This window comes from Solanum dulcamara, chromosome 9 (genome assembly GCF_947179165.1).
Source record: "Solanum dulcamara chromosome 9, daSolDulc1.2, whole genome shotgun sequence".
NCBI lineage: Eukaryota > Viridiplantae > Streptophyta > Magnoliopsida > Solanales > Solanaceae > Solanum > Solanum dulcamara.
The window spans coordinates 54,980,858-55,000,362 of NC_077245.1; the positions used below are offsets into that span (position 1 = coordinate 54,980,858).

General features: G+C 37.0%; 1 protein-coding gene across 5 annotated transcripts in view; it reads left to right on the forward strand.

Annotated features, from left to right (window-relative positions):
- LOC129904673 (protein SEMI-ROLLED LEAF 2) overlaps positions 1–5,882 on the forward strand; it is a 28,371-nt gene extending 22,489 nt beyond the window's left edge. For 4 of the 5 annotated variants that reach the window (XM_055980249.1, XM_055980250.1, XM_055980252.1 and 1 more), the window contains one exon: positions 5,283–5,882. In XM_055980249.1, the coding sequence (XP_055836224.1) occupies positions 5,283–5,435 (153 nt within the window). In that variant the 3' untranslated portion in view covers positions 5,436–5,882. The remainder of the gene's footprint in view (positions 1–5,282) is intronic. The other variant, XM_055980251.1, reaches the window with a different exon arrangement.
- Positions 5,883–19,505: the final 13,623 nt, after the last annotated feature.

Consider the following 19,505-nt stretch of genomic DNA (forward strand, 5'->3'; position numbering starts at 1 on the left):
ACCAAAAAAAAATGCAAGTTCAAAAATAACCAAGAAAAATTCAGCATCAACTGCAAGAGCAAAAATTGAGGAGCAGTAGTTTTTTTAATTGCAGTAACTAAAGCAAAGGAGGAATGTTGAAATTTGCTTTTAGTTACTACAGTAATTTTTAGAAAAATAAGTTGTTTAGTTTAAATGAATTTAAATTAGGTTATTTGAGTTGTTGAGCTATTTTAGGTTATTTTTAATTTCAAATTATGCAGATGTACTTTTATGCTGGCTATTTAAAACCTCTCAATGCTTAGTAAAATTATTGAAAAGCAATTGAAAACCATTTCAATCCAAAGAGCGTCCCTTTTTTTTGCTGCCCCTTCTTTTAAAAAAACCAACAGATACAAGCAGGTACTATCGTCCACCACTTCTTTTGACTTTTGTTGTCCCCCCTTCTGATCCAACAACTCAATAAGTCTGATGTGTGTTCTAGCATACACCAGTTTAGGCTAGATAAATTGAAGAATAAAGCCCATACTTGTGTTGTTACTTTGCAATGCAAAAATAAGTGTTTGTTGGTTTCCAGCGCCTCTTTGCATAGTAAGCATCTAGAGGCTATGTTGATGCCCCTTTTCTGTAATGCTTCATGAGTCAAACAGGCTCTCCTAGCTACCAACCAGACAAAACACTTCACTTTAGTGGGAGCCACTCTTCCAAATAGCACTCCACGACCCTGGTATCCTTCCTCCCGTTACCGATAAACCCCACTGTTCTCGTCTATTTTAATCTTGCTGGTAAATCGGTTCCTCCTTTCAGAAAGGAGAAACCATCTATACATACCCTCACTAATATCTGTAATAACAAAATATTTGATCCCTATCATGACTTCCATACTCTTGTCCATACTGTTTAGAGGTTGAGCCTATGAGAGGCATCACCGGAAACTAAGAAATGAAGAAAAGTGTCAAAGGCGTCACCGGAAACTAAGAAATGAAGAAAAGTGTTTTGCAGTGATAAGAAGGACCACCGGAGTAGCTCCAACTAATTCAGAAGTAACTTTAGTACATTACCTCAAAACTAGTGCATAGAAGCTTTATGTATTCAATCACCCCAAGAAAAGGAATTATTTTGAGATTGTTTATTATTAAGAGTATTCTGATAAGGAGGAGGTCAAGCTTGTTGCTATCAAGCCCAGAGGTTATACGGATCACTATGGTGGGAAAACCTCAAAAGGTAGCGAGAACTTGATGGAAAAGCACGGATTCACTCTTGGGAGAGGATAAAATGGGAATAACACCAACAATTCTTGCAAGAGACATACAAAGAGGATTCTTAGTTAAAGTTTCATTCTCTTGGGAAAGGAACTCTTTATTTATGGATGAGTACACTAGAGAATTTGAAGATCTGAGGCTCAAAAGTGTCTTTGAAGGAAAACCACCCCGCATAATTGCTTGATATTTGGTTGGATTAAATTAGCCTATTGTGAATGTAATACAATTGCATCCTTATTGGACCTTTGGAACTGGCAAACTAACCAAGATTGTAGAGACACAACAAAGGCAAGCCAAGGCATTTTCTTCATTAACTACCATTAAAATGCCAAACACTTTAAGCTACGCAAGTGATAGTTCTAGCTCGACAAAGCCACAATAATCTAATAGAAAACTTAGTCTAGAAAGTTGAAGGGAAGCCCATGACTTCAGGAGCTATTCTTAAAAAGAGAATGCCAAAAATGTGGAGGATTTTAGGCATATACAAGCTGATTGTCATACAAAAATGCGTTCTCCATCCTTGAAGGAGCAAACAATGAATAAGATTGTTATGAAGAGCAAATATGCTCATAAATTGGAAGAAGTAGATGAATATGGAGATGAGGGAGAATACCTTATGGTTCGACACGTTCTTCATTTAGATTCTTCCAAGGGAGGTAGCCATGGTTGTAGAACAATATCTCCCATACACATAAAAGAAGAGTTTGTGTATGCTCATTGTTGATTTTGGAAGTTGTCCAATGTAGTTTCTGAAGAAATGGTTACTAAACTGGGATTTGACACAGAGTTACTGTAAAAGTCGTACAAGACGAGATGGTTGAATGAATGAATATGCAAGTTAATAAACAATGACATTTTTCATTCTCTATTGGAAGGAATTAGAAATATATAAATTTTCCCCAATAACCGAATACTTATGTCGGTAAATACAACATAGTTGAGTCCATCCATAAATTGATTTTCTTTCCTATGAGTTATAGTCTCAATAAGAACCCTTCCTTCTACTTTTAGGGCCTATCTATACGAGAATCCAGTATTTCTTGGTTTGGTTGTTTCAAGAGTAGGTTTGATGTGATATAGTGCCTATGGATGCTTTCCACTTGCTGCTTGGAAACAATGTTGTCAAAGGAATGCTTAAGCCCTGAAGTGAGGTTTAAAACACGTTGAGCACTTTGTCTCGCTTAATGTGCACTTCAATGTCGCCATCAAGACTCTAAGACAAACTTTTCCTTCTTTGGCCTACCTCTACCTCTTCTTGTACCTACTATAACCAACCTCTTCCACCTCCTCACTGGGGCATTTGCGCATCTCCTCTTCATGTTCAAACCATATCGATCTCGCTTTCCTCATTTTGTCCACCACGGTGGCCACTACCACCTTATCCCGAATATCCTCATCTTTAATCTTATCGCTTCTTATATGCCCACACATCCACCTTAACATCCTCATTTCCATGATATGTATACTGAACATGGGACTTCTTGACTGGCCAAAACTCTACCCCACACAACAAAGTCGGTCTACCCACCACTCTATAAAACATACCTTTAAGTTTCGGTGGTACCTTTTTATCACACAAGACTCTGGATGCAAGCTTCCACTTTATCCACATTGTACCAATATGATGTGTGATATCATCGTCGATATTCCTACTTTCCTGGATTATAGACCTAAGATAGTTGAAACTATCTCTCTTAGGGATAGCCTGTGTGTCAAGCCTCACTTCCACCCCTGCCTCTTGCAGTGCATCATTGAATTTACACTTCAAATACTCTATTTTGGTCCTGCTTAACATCAACTCTTTAGACTCTAGAGTTTGTCTCCACACGTCCAACCTAGCATTAACTCCGCTGAGCATCTCATCAATCAGTACTATGTCATCCGCAAATAACATACACCAAGGCACCTCATCTTGAATGGACCGTATCAATTCATCCATCATATATCTGACCCATAAATCTTAATTCAATTGAAGCAGACCATGATATGTACTTGCTACTTACCCTTCAAGTTCTCTGTGGTAATAGTAGGAGAAAATGAATTGGAGGAGAAGGATATTCAATTTTCTATGGCTGATGGCTCTGATTCCATGTAGAATCAGAGAGAATATATAGTAATTACGAGTGAATACAATTTGGTTAGTGTCTAATTACAAAATCAAATCAACCAATTAATAGTAAATCTTGTACTATTTTAACACTGACAGTGTGTTGCTTTTATTAAAAAAATAATTGTAATTGTTTTGCAATGGCAAATTGAAAGAACTTTTGGAAAAAATAATTGGGGTTACCAGACAATACTAAATGACGGATTGTTTGACTAAGTTTATTGGGCTAAAGGCCTATCCTTTGCTGAAGAAAGGTACCAAAGTTTGACTTCACCAATAATTTATGTTAAGAATCACTAAGTTGAATTTTGTATTGTGAAATTATGATAGCGGTGTATAGTCAATAATGTTTTTTCAATAGCCAATAACCCTCTTATCTTCTCAATATTTATAGAGATTTTAAGAGCTTTTTCATAACCTTGTTGTATTTGGAGGTAAAGGCACTGACCGATTTAGAGTAGAATATTTCTATAAATTCAACATGATATGGAAACACCATCAGGATGGAATGTTCTCAGTAAATAGGGTGTACAATAGGGGGCCGTCTGAAGTCAGGGAGGTCAACAGGACCCTGGAAGTCTGTATGGAAGAGTGTAGCACCAACTAAGGTGAATTGCTTCACCTAGCTAGTAGGCAGAAGAGCTTGTCTGGCTCATGAAGCAATACAAAAAAAGGGAATCTACATTGCTTCAAGATGCTCATTATGTAGGAGGCTTTAGAGACAAACAACCACCTTTTCCTACATTGTAGAGTTGCACAACAAGTGTGGGTATCAATTCATTAATTTGGCTAAGGTGAACTGGTCTGTGCCAGTGCATACTGCTGATCTTTTAAGTTGTTGGATTAGGAGGGAGGGAGTTTGCAAGAGCCAGAAGATTTAGAGGAAAATAGTTCCTGCCTGTATTTGGTGGAAAACAGTAGTTGCTTGTAATTGGTGGAACATTTGGAAGGAAAGAAATGAAAGGATTTTTGAAGCAAGGAGAGCTCAAACAGAAGATCACTTCTCTATGTTTTTGGTGTAAAGTGGAGCTCATAACTTAGCTATGTATGAAGTATACACCGACTATACATGAAGTATACACTGACTATTCAATCTCGATCAACTCAAAATCACCTCTAAACAATCCCAAAATTTTAGATATGAAACCCTCTCTATATTTTGAGCCTTTTGATATATAATTCGCTTGAAACGATTCATGTTTTTGGTACGTCGAATTTAAAAAAGAAACGAAAAAGAGAAGACGAAGCAGACTGTAGATGAAGAAGATGAAGCAAAAGATGTCCTTAATGGCAAAATCTGAAGGAGGAAGAACGTATTTGGCCAATTTTGGTAATTTGAAAATTGGGCCAATTATTTGGTAAAGCAAAGGGCCGAATGCCCACTCTGCATAATTTGCCAAAATATTTTTATCTCAAGTTTATAATTAGCCTAACACTACCACTCACTACATTAAAGCTATACTTTGAGATCATGAAAATCTACTTGACGTCTCTCTTGGTTGAATCTAAATCCGCTTTGGCTGAAAGTTGGATCATTTTGATCCTACTAATCTAGAATTTTCATTTAGCTGAACTGGAAGTACAAAAACTGGAATAGCCTTGCTCTCGCTGAATCCAGTTTAGCCAATTTGCCTAAAACTAAGGCATTCCGTTGCACATCAGTGGCCATGTAAATGTATGTATTAGCTACATGGGAAATGACAATCAATGCCCTGGTAATGGTTTCTAGTACATCGCTAACTTTGATGAGGAAATTCTACAGGTGACACTGCTCTGATGTGGGGGAAAAAAAAGAGAACGTTCTGTTAAAATAGGGATATCACTTTATTTATTTCTGTTGTGTTATAAATGTTTTCCTCGAGATCCTGCATATGCAGAGCATGATCCTGAAATATTATCGAGGATTGTAAGCTGTTCCTTTTCCTTTTGTGCAGGATATGGTGCTTCACCAGGATCTACAATTAACAACAGTTGAATCAACTAATGCACAAAACTCTCTCTCTTGTTCTCGGGAGTATGGACAACAGTCCTTTAGGCTGCCACCTTCAAGCCCCTACGACAAGTTCTTGAAAGCAGCAGGATGCTGAGTTTGATGTTTTTACTTACACGTAGCTTCTAATACTTGTAAGTATTGTCTCAAGCATGTTCATATCTCGTTGTGCTCATCCAAAGAAGTGTCTTTCTAATGTATTTTAATTTGTATTGAGTTCATATTAATGTGTAGTGTGTAAGCTGGAAGACATAAGCGGAAATAATTTACGAGAAAAGGAAAAGAGAAAGAAATGATTGTTGGTAGTGTCTTTCTACCTTCTTTTTGTATGTATCGTTGCTGAACTGGTATGTCTATAAGTGATGATCACGTGGAAACTGTTTGGATCTTTACGAAAGGGGACATTGATAATTTATGAATTTCTGGAAGAAGTTTTCCAGGGTGTATTTGCAACGAAATTTTGAATGTACCCAAAATAATCTGCAATGACAAACAATAGATTTTATTGGTAAATTTGTATGTATAATTCTACATATTTCCTTGATTCTTCCCCTAAGAGCCCGTATGGATTGACTTATAAGTTTTTTTCAGCTTTTTTGAGTGTTTGGCTAGTCAACTTAGAGTCATTTTGTGCTTAAAATAAGTTCCAATAAATAATTGGATTTGTTTGGATGAACTTATTTTAAGTAGCTTATAAGCCAAAAAAAATAAGTTGGGTTGCACTTATTTTTTTCAACTTATAAGTTGCTTAAAAAAAGTCCATTCAAATAGGCTCTAGGTTGAAGCAATGTCCTTCTGAACTTAGGATGATGGGGACTTCCTTGTGATATATTTGATAACCAAAAACGTTGGGCAACACTTGGTCTTTCAGAAGAATTGCTTTCTTGTTGAAGAAGTACATAGTTGATGTTGGATCACAATTGGTTACGGATGCCTTTACCAACTGCAGAATGCTTTCTCCAATTCTAAATTACTCTACATAGGTTATATGACACCACTAAATAGTTGTAGGGAGTAGGCTGTCCCATCACACATGAACTCTCCTTGCTTGTTTTTTATTGGCTCATGCGAGTCATCAAACTACCATAAAAACTATGGAAAAAACTTAATTATGACATTAGTTATGCCATGTTTGTTTTTGTTTCATAAGTTGTGGACTTAAATTATACACTTTGGGTCAAATTTGTGGTTCCATTAATTTATGAGACAAAGGTGCCTCACACAACCAGAGGCGGACGCACGTGTAAGCTAGGGGAGTCCAATGATCCTGTTAACTTTGGAAAATACTGTGAAAATCATTAAATATTTAAGGAAAAACTAAACAAATTGTCTATTGAGAAAATAACTAAATTAGCATTAATTATTGAAAATAACCATTGAACATGTTTTATTTCAGCCAAAGGTGCATTCTTCCTTCTTTAGCTTCTTTTCTTCCTCCTTTCCTTCTGCTTCTTCAGTTCCATTGCTTGTCTGATTCACCGAAACTGTCAAGAACTCTTACCATAGATTCATGTATATTGATTACCAGTGATGGGGTCATGCTTCGTGCCAGAATCTTCAAACCAAACCTGTATAAAGAAGAAATAAGCAAAAATAGCTCATAGGTTGTGGATTTAGGTCATCCATATTCAATATTAGGTGGTTGTCAAAGTTTATTAAGATGAATAATAAGCTGTGACTTTTGATACCAGAGGTGTTGGAAGATCAACTGGGAAGCCTTCTATCACTGGGCTTTTAGGAGATATTTGATGTACATGTAAATATTAAAAAGAAGTAACACAAACATGGAACTTATTAGGAAACTTTTTCAGATATTTCATGTACATGTTCTATAAACGAGAAAACGCCATAAATGGCCTCTGAATTGTTGGAGTACGTTTAAAATAGTCCCTTAATTATACGTTTATCGAATTCAGTCATTTAACTATTCGAAACATCAACTTTGGTCTCTTACACTTATCGTTTTTAGTCACTTAACTATACACTTATCGATTTTAGTCCTTTAAGTATTCAAAACCTTATCAGGTTTGGTCTATGTCTATATTTTTCTATACAAATAGCTTAGGTTTATATGAGCAGAATTCATGTCTCTGTGAAATTAAATCTTTAACCCATTTTTTCAGTTGTTTCTCTCTCACTACTATTTTTTTCAAATTACTCTTATAAAAATAACCTTAACCCCAACAATTCAAAATAAAATTCACGAGGAAAGAAAATATAAGTTATCATTTTATTCAATGGAGAATAAAAATGAAGCATATTATTGCTGCTAATGACTTGAATATGCTAAAATTTATGTTAAAAAAAAATTATTACCTGTTAGGTGTGGGGAGAAATTTATTTATATTTAATAGAAATGAATTTCTTGCAATGAAAATAAAATTAAAAGTTCTATACTCAAATGTTTCGATTCCAAATTTTGTACCACAACGACTTTATTGGAGGGAATTTATTTTAATTTTTTAGAAGTTGAAATTTATAAAATGGTAGATTTGCAACCTTTTTTAGATTTTTTTTAATTTTAAAATAGATCTATTTTATTGTTCTCATTTTTACGTAGAGAAATTTGAGTAATAAGATCAAATCTCTTATTTTTCTTTCGCATGAAAAACAAAATTAAATCAAGACTTAATATCTTTTTTCCTCATTAATTTTTTTTTGAATAGGTGAGTTTAGGGTTCTTTTCATAAGAGTAATTTGAAGAAGAAAAAGTGGGGAGAGAAAAACAACCGAAAAATGGATTAAATATTTTATTTCACGAAGGCATGAGTTTCGTTAATATAAACCTAAGCTATTTGAATAAAAGAACAGGCAGAGACCAAACCAACCGGTTAGTGTATAGTTAAGAAACCAAACTTGATAATATTTTAGATAGTTAAAGGATTAAATTCGATAAATGTATAGTTAAGAGGTTATTTTAGACCTACTTCAATAGTTTAGAGATCATTTATGACGTTTCCTCTTCTATAATCTAGAACAACAACGTATATAAATGTATATATATTTTTGATACATATACATGATTATATATTATTTGTATAATATTAATATATTATATATATATATATTACATAACTATTTATACAATATCGCTACATTATATATGCATGATTATTTTATAACATTTTTTGGGTCACTTATGTAAGAAGCTCTATATATAACAAAATTGGGGGCATCGGTTGAAGTCGCAGGTTTCCTCGTTCAACTGGATGAGTTGAATCCCAAATGTCACTTTCTATTTGTATTTTTTTTGTTTTAATTTAAATGGCTTAACTATAGTAATGATAACATTCGTTTTTACACCTAGATTATTAAGAAAATAATTAGAGGAACATGGCCCGTGCTTAGCACAGACTCAACATCTTAAATTTTAAAGTTGTGAATACCTTGCAATCATTTGGTGGGCGATAGCAATATAGAGTTAATATAAATAGTGAAGTTGGACACAAAAACATAAAGCTGCAACTATATTGAGTTAACACAAACAATAGAGGTAGAAAAAAGATGGATTCTTAACCAAACGGGGGACATGAAAAGATGATGTCCTAACCACTGGACGAAAGGGACCAAAAAACTTTTTCTTTACTGTAAGACTCTAGAAATTCGAAAAGTCCTAAACCAAGGAACAGAGGATGAAATCTCAAAAAAATTGCAGGAACGGCACCAGGAGCTGACCACGGAAGCCATCACGGGCCGTAGTAAGCACCACGGATCGTGGTGAGTAACCATGGTAGAGATTCAGAGGCTCAGACCTACAGGGAAGGAACCACGATGGAGGACCACAGACCGTGGTGAGCACCACGGGTCGTGAAGCCCTCCGTGGGGACCCCTCCCCAAGACACTCAGAAATTTCCCCAAGGCGAGGTCCACGGACGACCACCACGAATCGTGAAACCTTCCACAGACCGTGGTGTGTCCTTGTTGTGGACACTCTACAAGTCCACCTACAAGACCTGCACCACGTCCACCTTTCACGGCCTTCCGTGGTAAAACTTTAGAGACTACCCTGCAGGCCCTTTTCAAAGTATTTTCCAAGTCCCTTACCATGGGATCCCCACCGCGGGCCGTGGTGAGTACCACGGACCGTGAAGGGTCCCTGTGAAGCCTGTTTCATCCAGATTTTAAAAAGTTCATTTTGATCTTTTCCGGTGTTTTAAATCAAAATGAGGCATGAGTTCTTCCATCTAAAGACCCTAAACCCTTCCAAGACCTCATTCTTCACACTTAGACTTAAGACTCTCAAATCTCCTTTTCTCAAACTCTCCTAAGAACTTCAAGGCAAGTTAGGATTTCTATTCAAGGCACCTTCAAGTCTCCTTTCCTCCTCAAAGCTTTCATAGGGATTCTTGTTTCCCCAAGTATGTGGGTTTCATCCATTGGTTCTTCCACCCATGAAGCCCAAATGTTTCTCAACTTGATATTCCACATTCAAAACAATGAATCCTTATGGACTATTACATAATGACTATAAATGCATAGATTATGATATATTTGAAGTTTATTTACCTATATTGATGTATATTTTCACACCCTATTTTCGAACTGGTCGAAATAATTCGCAACATAAAATGGCTATGCCTCTGATTTTGAAAAATATTTAGAGTCACCACCTAATTTTAAGGAAAAGATTAGGAAAACCATTTTCGAAGAATGTAAATGTAAACTTTGTTTTGATTTGCAAAACCGGTGAGATTCTAGGTAAGGGTTTTAGTTACTCGCGGGTCAGGTACTAGGCATCCTTCAGAGCCTATCCGAAGATAGTCCTTAAATTTAGTTTTAGAAAAAAATAATTAGGGATATTTATTTATTTATTTTCTTTAGAAAAAGATGTTAATAAAATATTCATTAATTTGAGAAAGAAAGAGGAAAATACAAAGCATGCCATATATACGTCTATAATATGAATGAAGCAAATTTAATAGTAATATATTCATTATATAGTAAAAATAAATAATAAATAAACATGCTTGAAATGTATGGAAAATTTATGAATTAAAATATAGATGTATGTTTAAAGTCATGAATAAATAAGCTTACCTAAATTTAGGTAACTAATATGAATGTCGAGTGTTAGAACTGGTTACTTTATTTGTAGACACGATATAAAAAAAATTAGTAAATAAGATAATGGACAAGTGTAGATGTATGGATATGTAATATGTAATAAATATAATTTGGGTGAAACTCCAAATAAAATTAGTGATGCCTAAAAATTATTAAGTTTTTAAAATATTAAACTACCCCAAATATATACAAATGAAATATTTAAAATTTGACAGAAAATAAATATCTACGCGTTTATCTTCTTCGGATCAGCACTAGCTTATTAATCGGAAGATAAAATAAATAAATTTTGTAATTTTTTCTGCTCAGGTTAACTTACATCATTTCCGAAGGGCCTAACTACCCTTACCCCTCCTATGTTCATTTGTTATTATAATCTTAAAACGATCCAAAAGAAGTAAAAACTAATGTCCTAAAGCGTGCCTATCTTCCCAACTTGATATCCAAGAAGCATTGAATTTACTAATTGGATAGGTTCTAGACAAAAAGGAAATATAGGCTCCTAATTAGACCTATCGTCAAACAAAAATAGATAGAACGAGCAATTAGCATATAAAAACTCAAGTAAGCCTCTAGATTAATTAATTAGCATGCTTGAAAACACAAATAAGTTGTGAAGGTCATAATAATTATGTATGTGCATACAATTAGACGTAGGTATCGTTAATATAAAAACATGAATAACATGGAGGCAAAATTTTATTATTTAAACATATGAAGACAATTTTAATTACGAAGGTGACTGTAATAAAAGAAGGCATGCTTGATAATTGTAGTTATTAACTAATAATGTTTATAAAATCCTATTAACATGATATTTAGTTAATAGCATGCTGAAAATTTATTAAAATACTATAGATATAATTTCTAAATATTTTGTTGAAAATTTATTAAAAAGTCATAAGCATAATCTCTTTATAAAATAATATTATGAAAATTTATTTAACATCCTATAAGCATGACTTCTAACAATATATTGAAAAATTATGAAAAATAGTAAGGATGCTTTCTAATATAATTATATGCTGAAATAGTTATTAAAATGTTGTAGGCACGATTTCAATATAAAATAATATGATAATTAATTAAAATCCTATAGGCATGATTTCTACACATAATATCATGATAAACATTTATTAAAATCCTATAGGCATGATTTCTACACATAATATCATGATAAACATTTATTAAAATCCTATGAATATGATTTCTGTGTATATTGATATGCTGAGAGTATTAAATTAAATTATATGAGCATGGTGTCTAAATTGATGAAATATATGTCACCAATATTAGGCATGATTAATTAGGGAGATCAATCTTAACCTATAGGCATGATTTCTACCTAAAGTAATCTTCTGAAAACATTCATTACATCCTAATAACATGCTAAAAATTAAAGATGATTTATAATTATAAAAATATTATTAGTTAAGTCCTATAGACATGATTTTTTATATGATATTAACATAAAAACCCTATGAACATGACGTCAAAATAACTAACAACAACAACCCAATGAAATCTCACAACATGGGTCTGGGAAGGGTAAAGTGTACACAGACCTTACTCCTAGCAAGGTAGGACGGCTGTTTTCGAGAGACCCTAGACTCAATAGAAGCATAAAAAGAGGTCAGATAAGGCTAAGAAGTTCAAAGCGATATGAGAAAACATATAATGAAAGGGACACAGATAAAATAGAGTAATCAAAGTGTAGAAAGTAATAGCTGATAATAGAAGTCAGAGCACAAAAAATTATAGTGCGCTAATGCGCCTACTAATACAGAAGAATAACGAGACTATGTACTAGTCTTCTGTTCTAATATGAGTCCTCCACACCCCCTATCTAAGGTCATGTCCTCAGTAAGCTATAACTGCGTCATGTACTATCTAATCATCTCTCTCCAATATTTCTTCGGCCTACCCCTACCTCTTCTGAAACCATCCATGACCAACCTCTCACACCTCCGCACTGGGACATCTGTGTCTCTCCTCTTCACATGCCCAAACCATCTCAATCGCATTTTCCGCATCTTGTCTTCCACCGATGCCACTCCTACCTTGTCCCGAATAACCTCATTCCTAATCTTGTATCTCCTAGTATGCCCACACATCCATCTCAATATTCTTATCTCGGAAACTTTCATCTTTTGAATGTGAGAGACCTTAACTGGCTAACACTCCGCCCCATATAACATAACCGATCTAAATACCACTTTGTAGAACTTGGCCTTAAGTTGTGGTGGCACCTTCTTGTCACATAGCACACCAGAAGCGAGCCTCTATTGTATCCACCTTGCCTCAATACGATGTGTGACATCATCATCAATCTCCCCGCTACCTTGCATGATAGACCCAAGGTACTTGAAACTACTTTTCTTTTGGATGGCCTGGTCACCAAGCCTAACTTCCGCGCCAACCTCTTGAGGTGTCTCACTAAACTTGCACTCTAAGTACTCTGTCTTGATCCTACTCAACTTAAATCCTTTAGACTCCAAGGTATGTCTCCAATCCTCCAGCTTAGTGTTAACTCCACTACGAGTCTCATCGATCAGGACTATATCATCTGCGAAAAGCATACACCATGGCACCTCACCTTGAATTTATTGCGTCAATCCATCCATCACCAAGGCAAATAAAAATAAACTAAGAGTTGATTCTTGATGCAACCCCATCACAACTGGAAAGTGCTCTGAGTCCCCTTCTACTGTCCTTATCCTAGTTTTGGCATGCTCATACATGTCCTTGATCACCCTAATGTACGCCATAGGTATACCTTTAGCCTTCAAACATCTCCATAGTATCTCTCGTGGAACTTTATTATAAGTCTTTTCTAGGTCGATGAATACCATATGCAAGTCCCTCTTCCTCTCCTTATACTGCTCCACCAGTCTTCTCATAAGATGGATAGCTTTTATAGTTGAATATCCCGGCATAGATCCGAACTGGTTCTCTGAAATAGGCATGCCTCTCTTCACCCTCATCTCCACCACTCTTTCCCACACTTTCATAGTATGGCTTAGAAGTTTGATACCTCTATAGTTGTTGCAGCTCTGGATATCTCCCTTATTTTTATATAGAGGGATCATTACGCTCGACCTCCATTATTCTAGTATCGTTGTCATCTTAAAGATGACATTAAATAACCTAGTCAGCCACTCCAAACCTACCGAACTTGCACTCTTCCAAAATTTCCCAAGAATCTCATCAGGTCCGGTCGCTCTTCCCTAGCGCATCCTACGCACATCACCCTTAACCTCTTTGACTGTAATACTCTTGCAATACCCAAAATCGTAATGCCTCCCTATATGTTCCAAATCTCCCAACACAATCTCCCAGTCCCCTTCTTCATTCAAGAGTTTATGGAAGTATGACTGACATCTCTGTTTAATGAGGCTCTCCTCTACCAATACTTTTCCATGCTCGTCCTTAATGCACTTCACTTGATCCATATCGCATGCCCTTCTCTCCCACTCCCTGGCTAGCCTAACAATTTTCTATCCCCGTCTTTCTCTTCTAGTTCAGCATAAAGGCGTTCAAAAGCTGCCATTTTTGCCATCAAAACCATCGACTTTGCCTCCTTCCTCGCTATCTTATAAAGTTCCCTATTCGTCCACTTCTCCACCTCATCCTTGTTTTCTATCAGCTTCGCATACACCATTTTCTTTAATTCCACCTTCCCTTGCACTTTTCTATTCCACCACCAGTCCCCTCGATGTCGACCACAACTATCTGTCGAGACTCCCAACACTTCCCTTGCTATAACCCTAATATAACTAGCCGTCCTATCCATATACTGTTCGCATCCCCACTACTATTCCAAGCCCCCATATCCTTCAATTTATCTCCCATCTCCAGGACATTAGCCGTGGTCAAACTCTCCCATCTGATCCTAGGTCGGTCATCCGTAACCTTTTTCTTTCTCGTCATCTTGATCCCTAAATCCATCACCAAGAGCTTATGTCGAATCGTAGGATTATCGATCGGAATGACCTTACAGTCTTTGCACAGACCTTTATCATCCTTCCTAAGGAGTAAAAAATCTATTTAAGTCTTAGCCACCGAACTATGGAAGGTTACTAAGTGGTCCTCCTTCTTTGGGAAACTCAAATTGGCTATCACCAACCCAAAAGCTCTTGTGAAATCCAAAAGTGAAACTCCTCATCCATTTCTGTCCCCGAAGCCAAAGCCTCCATACACATCATCATACCCTCTCAAAATAAACCCGATATGCCCATTGAAATCCCCTCCCACAAAAAGCTTTTCAGTAGGCGGTATGCCTCCCACTAACTCGTCCAAATCCTCCCAAAAGAGCCTATTATCCTCCTCACCTAAGTCCGCTTGCGGTGCATATGCACTAATAATGTTCAACATTATCCCTTTAATGACCACCTTAATCGGCATCATCCTATCAGTGACTCTCCTAACCTCCACCACCTGATCCCTTAAATCACTATCTACTAAAATGCCTACTTCATTCTTATACTTGAATTTACTAGAGTACCAAAGCTTATACTCATCTACCTCCTTAGCTTTAGAACCTACCCATTTGGTCTCTTAGACACAAGCTATATTAATCTTCCTCTTCTTTAGAATCTTAACTAGCTCTATGGATTTTCTCGTTAACGTCCCAATATTCCAAGAACCTACTCTCAGCCTAGATGCTCCATTAACCCACTTACCCCTCCTTACCCCGGTGATTGCATCTCTCTCTCTAACATCTCTCTAAGGAAAAAGCTCTCTACTAGTCACACAAGTGAGCATTAAGTAGGTATGGGAGGGGAACCACCTCTCGATGTTGAAATATTTCGTTTGAAAGATAGGATCGTAGATCCTGTCGAGACGAACATAATGCAAGTTACCACATCCCAAAAGTCCAAACACAGCTCCTCCAATCCCCCCAAAACTCAGGCGATCACTGTAGATATTTCTGAGGAAGAGCTGAGAGCAGCACAAAGAATCATCGATTTGCAAAAGGATGGTTTGATTCGAGTAGTAAGAACAAGTGCATATGATTCCTCAGTTATTGGACTACATATAGTCCAAAAATTAGAACAAACTATATCACCAATTGTGCACACTGATTTTTCAAACTTGGAGCTGAAGAACACAGTCACACTGGAAAAACGAATTGATATTCAAACAACTTCTGGCGACATTCGAGACTTCGGACCCACTAGGGTTTGATCTCCAAGTCAAGATGCACAAAATGGTATAAGTTTCACCGGTGTTTCCATCACCAGCGAAAAGGTCGACGTCGGCAGCGAAGCTCCGGCAACTCTTTCTTACCAAAATCAATGCCAACATGCCAAGCTTGATGAGGAGAACCTTCCAGGTAATAAGAATCAACTCGAATTTCTTCCAAAAGATTCGAATATCATTTTGGTTACTGATCGCGATGACGTCGCCGGAGCTCCGGCAAACCAATTGATACAAGACCAATGCCAAATTGTTCAGCTAGACAAGGAGCACCTCCCAGGTATCAACAATCAGCTCGAATATCAACTTGGAACTTTGAATTCTAATTCGAACACTAACCACAATAGGGTCGCCAGAGGTCCGGCGAACCAAATGACACGAGACCAATACCAAAAGGTGTATGACAGTGTGGGGATGACATCTAACTATATGGCATGTCTTGAATCACTATCAATTAGCTCAAATTTAAAAAGTCTTCAAGACGACAATCATGGTAGAGTCGCCGAAGCTCCGGCGAACCAATTGATGGAAGGTCAATGCCAAAATGTTCCCAATGATGCTGTGAAGCTTTCCACACAAATCACTGACTTCGAATCACCTCCAAAAAGTTCAAATCCAAAAAGTCGTCAAGACACAAGTGGAGGAGATACCAACAGTTACAGGGCTTTACCAAATGAGGAGCTAACTTTGGCTCATGATCACTCTCTGAATAGTGGTAATGTCATCCAATCTCAATCTCATCAAACGAATTGCAATGATCAAACACAAAAGTGTTTAGATTACCACAACAGCAGCCTAAGCCAAGGAACTTCAGGATATTCTTCCAATTTGATTACTTTTGAATTGCAATTGTTGAAATCCAGTGGAGCAAATGAGCTTCCTAGTACCACTGCTAATATTAATGTGCAGGGCCCTAAACACATCATTGCCAACTCTGAGTCTAATCCTGCAATGAACCAGCACACCCACAAGCCTACTAGTATTCCTAATAACTTCCCTAAGATATCCTCCAACTTTGATAGAATTGGCCCCAATAACCAAGTCCCTAAACCTGTTAATAACCAGCCCCAACCAATAGAAAACACCACTAAAAATCCTCCAAGGAACCAGTTCCCTAATAGAAAGGAACAGGTCCCTCACCCAGCCCCATATATTGTTATACTAACCTTTGCCTCCAAACTAAGACTTAACCAAGCCAAAAATGATGTCACTCTTAATCTATCTACTCCTATTTATACTACCAGACAAGGTTTACCAGCTGTGATCTATGATAAGGATGACTTCATGGTTAAGTTGGCTGAAAGGTGTAAATATACTCTTGTTGGGAAATTCAGTAGTACTATGCCTAAAGTGGAGCTTATAAGGAGAAGCTTCATCCTCCAAACACAATTTGTAGGAGGTGTTAAAATTACCCACTTCAATGCTAGGCATGTATATATTGACCTGGAAAATGAATTGGACTACACAACTGTGTGGACCAAGCAAAGAATGACTATTGAAGGTCAGATCATGAGAAAATAAACATGGACTCCAACTTTCAGGCCAGAGGAGGAAACTCCAATTGTCCCAGTCTGGATAGCTCTTCCTGAACTCCCATGGCATTGTTATGATAAGGAGTTCCTGACCACCCTTCTTGCTCCTATTAGGAAAGTTCTCTTCATAGATGCAACCTCTATTCAGAAGACTAGGGGAAGCACTGCTAAGGTGAGAGTGCAGGTCAATCTTACACAAGAAAGACCCCATCATGTATGGCTTGGGCATGACAAAAGTGATCCCACAATAGAGAGGTGGTAAGAACTTCTATATAAGAATGTACCTGAGTATTGCATGTATTGCAAGCATTAGGGGCACATGGTGCATGTTTGTAACATCAAGAGAAGAGATGAAGAACAAATGAAAAGGAGAGAATATGAAATTGCAACAAAAAACAACAGCCAAAATGAGGGAGAGAACAAAGAGCACAACCAATCTCAATCTACCAACTTACAGATACACCACAATCCTTTAACATCCAGTACCCCACAACAGCCACAAAACACTAAGGCTAGCAAGGATGACAATGTTTGGCAAACTCAAAGAAGAAAATAGAACAAAGGACATATCAATGGCCAGCTGAACCAAGAAAACAGACCTGTAAGAGCAATAGCCAAAGGTAAGTATATTGCAGTGCAGCAAAGCAAAGTAGGTCCAGGTGAGACTTCTCCTCCTATCTCTACTCCCAATGTTCATGTTGATCTTGTTATGCAAGATCAACCCACTAACCAAGATACAGGAGACACAGACATCCAGAAGAACTCTTTGGTGAAGAGTTCATCAACAATGAAGGCAAGCACTACAACTCAGAGACAAGGTATTGACTTATCTCTCCCACAAACCCTCTCCCTCCATATTATATGCACAAGTACTATCTTAATAGGTACTACTCAAAGGACCAATGTTGCAGAAAATTCAGGTATTGACTTTATTCTCCCAGTCCCCAGGATGCCCCCAATTATTAATGTTATTGATGCTGAAGCTGTTGGAGGTCAGGATGGAAGTGAAAAGGAGACACACTCTAAACTGCAGGAAGGGGTAACCACAGGGGGAAGGGAATTATCTCATATTTTGCATGAGAACCAAAACACTGACCCTAGGAGTGACCTTAGAGCCCCTGCAACCACTGATCATACTGATATAAATGCTACAGCCCAGCTTGCAACCACTGAAGAAAAAGATCTTGTAAAGGATCCTACCATGCCAACTCCCAAAGGTTCTATGGCTAAGGATTTGGGGTCTATTGCCAGCACTAGTGTCCAACATTCTACTGCAAAAAAGAACAAGTTGAGTAAAAAAATGAGGGATGCTATAAAGAATAAATTAGATTTGAAAAAATCATGCTGAGAAATGTCAAATTCCTAAGCTTCTTGACAACATATCTTTATAACATGTGGATCAGAGTTGTCAACAATTTGTGATTGATGATGATCAAGTGGGAATGGATATAACCCCTCTTCAGGCCCATTGTATCCTCACTTCTCCCCCCCCCCCCTCAGCAGGTCTCATTCCTGAAGCAACTACTGCTCACCCCCAACTCAGCTGTACTCTCAACACCAAAAATGAAGTTCCTCCTAAGGTTGATGAGTATGTTGTGTGTGTCTCTGAAGATGAAGATGATAGTGATAATCAGCCTATGAATGAGTATGATGAGAATGATGCTGTGAGTGAACAATTGATCAAAGCTTTCAGCCCATCCAGGGATAATGTCTATGAAGATGAGATCCAACAGGTTACTAACTCTCAAGGATTATCTCCAAGAGGTACATACAGGACAAAGTTCAACTCTAAACCAAGTAACACTATTAACTCTGCCACCAAGGGTAGACCAAAAACTAGATCCTACACCTCCAAAATCTCCCAATGATTAGTACTCTCTGTTAGAATGTGAGGGGTATTAATACCCAGGGAGCCATGGAAAGACTTAAATCTCTCAAGAATATCCATCAGGTTTCTCTTTTTGCAATTTTGGAGCCTTTCTCTAATAGCTCTCAGATTCATCATTTCAGAAATCAGCTCAATATGGATCATGCACTTAGAAATCCAAATGGTAAGATTTGGCTTTTTTGGACCAAGGATGTGGACTGTAAAATTCTGGATAATGGAGAGTAGGTGATCACTTGTGAAATTAACCATGTAATGAATCCAAATCAGTTCATTGTATCTTTTGTATATGCTAAGTGTAAAGACTACCTCAGAAGACCTCTTTGGGATAGTATGCTTCACCAGTCCAATACCTCCCTTCCTTGGTGCACCTTAGGTGATTTCAGTGTGATTACAGATCCTGAAGAGAAACTAGGGGGAGCCATATACAATATGAGAAAGAGTTTAGAGTTTATTAGCATTATAAAAGCTTGTGGCTTGCAAGATT